Source organism: Phragmites australis, chromosome 22 (genome assembly GCF_958298935.1).
Source record: "Phragmites australis chromosome 22, lpPhrAust1.1, whole genome shotgun sequence".
Classification (NCBI taxonomy): domain Eukaryota; kingdom Viridiplantae; phylum Streptophyta; class Magnoliopsida; order Poales; family Poaceae; genus Phragmites; species Phragmites australis.
Window position 1 is genome coordinate 5,978,337 of NC_084942.1, and position 1,641 is coordinate 5,979,977.

Genomic DNA, 1,641 nt, shown 5'->3' on the forward strand with positions numbered 1-1,641 from the left:
AACAAAAAGTATTGGAACATATCTCCATCTATTGTTTACGGAATAATTATTTCAGAAACTAATCCTAAGGAATTGAGGTCCTATGGGTGATGAAATTGAGACGCTATGAAGTGGTTCGAAATATTAGCAAATACAACAAAATCTTCCACTACTTTCCTGTGGTGAGCACTGAAGTTCAACATGACCGTGCTGAATTGAATTTAGTTCAATTTGCAGTAGACTGGACATTTGTTGAATGCACACCAGAAGCTCAATAAGCTGGAATAATGTAAGATGCCTCCATGCCACCTAGGCAAGGAATATCCACCTCAAGATCTGCAGAGCCAAGGGGCACCTGCCACTTGTCACATGGGACCCAGCACCATTTGGATAATGGGTGCCACGTGTGCCAATGGGATGGAAGTAGCCTCACCCTATCCACACGCCCACCACAACCCCTCCAGCCTCGTTTTCCCTCCACAGCATCGATCAAAAACAAAACCATCACCACCCCACTCCCTGCTGCCAACCAACCGCACCCAGCCACACCAAACCGGAGAACCTCAGGGCCAGCCAGGGAGAGGAGGACCATGGCCGGCGTGAACTCCAGTGTCGTCGGGCTCAAGCCCGCCGCGGCGGTGCCGCAGTCCGCCGCCTCCTCGCTGGCAAAGAGGGCGCAGGTCGCACCGGCCAAGGAGCGCGAGGGCCGCCGCGCGGCGCTCCTCGGCCTGGCGGCCGTCTTCGCTGTCACGGCCACCTCCGGATCGGCCAGGGCCGGAGTCATCGATGAGTACCTTGAGAAGAGCAAGGCCAACAAGGTCTGTTCCGTTGACACTTGATCGGCCTTGAGCTACCTGGTTCATCGCAGTTTCTTGGATAGGTGAATTGGTGTCGATTCCATTGAAATTTGACAAGATTTTCGCTGTGACCAGGAGCTGAACGACAAGAAGAGGCTGGCCACCAGCGGCGCCAACTTTGCGCGCGCCTACACCGTCGAGTTCGGGAGCTGCCAGTTCCCCTACAACTTCACCGGGTGCCAGGACCTCGCCAAGCAGAAGGTTCTGATCATACTCATAGCTCACTCACATAGCCCACATACACAGCCACTTCACCGGACGATCTGAATTCTGACCATGTATCGTGTTTGTGCCTGCGTTCTTGCAGAAAGTGCCATTCATCTCCGACGACCTCGAGATTGAGTGCGAGGGTAAGGAGAAGTACAAGTGCGGCTCCAACGTCTTCTGGAAATGGTGAAGCGGTTGACTGGATGTAACGCCTGTACCTAGATGCCCAAACTGCAGGAAATATTTGGCTGAAACTTGTCGTCATTGTATTTGTATCATCTCATCTGGTCATGAACATGTTGGCGAGGGTGAATTTGGTAGTATCCGTTCTTGTTTGTCTCATTTTATCATGTCTGATAGCTTTTTTTTCATGCAAAATGAGGGTGAATTCTACGGTCAAACAAAAGGGCAAAGCGGAGCAAACAGAAGAAATTATGACATACATGACACATGAACATTTTTCTTCAGAAAAAAGGCAGGGGATCTGACATGTCACTTAGAACACATCAGCATTCTTCATACAGACTCACACCGTGTTTCCGCTAGGAACCTGGCACCAACGTCACTTGTAATCCTACAATGTGTATACTAATGTGTA

The 1,641-nt window shown here is 50.5% G+C and overlaps 1 protein-coding gene across 1 annotated transcript; it reads left to right on the forward strand.

Annotated features, from left to right (window-relative positions):
• Positions 1–471: 471 nt before the first annotated feature.
• Positions 472–1,366, forward strand: LOC133905182 (photosystem I reaction center subunit N, chloroplastic). The gene is made up of 3 exons (XM_062346910.1): positions 472–797; positions 912–1,037; positions 1,144–1,366. Exons 1-3 carry the CDS (start codon positions 570–572, stop codon positions 1,231–1,233), a joined length of 444 nt encoding a protein of 147 aa, XP_062202894.1. The 5' UTR covers positions 472–569; the 3' UTR covers positions 1,234–1,366.
• Positions 1,367–1,641: the final 275 nt, after the last annotated feature.

Excerpts from the sequence above, each read along its gene's own strand:
- LOC133905182 (XM_062346910.1), top strand. The coding sequence starts at position 570 with ATGGCCGGCGTGAACTCCAGTGTCGTCGGGCTCAAGCCCGCCGCGGCG. Across the intron at positions 798-911 it reads AGAAGAGCAAGGCCAACAAG|GAGCTGAACGACAAGAAGAG; the intron begins GTCTGTTCCGTT and ends CGCTGTGACCAG. Across the intron at positions 1,038-1,143 it reads AGGACCTCGCCAAGCAGAAG|AAAGTGCCATTCATCTCCGA; the intron begins GTTCTGATCATA and ends GCGTTCTTGCAG.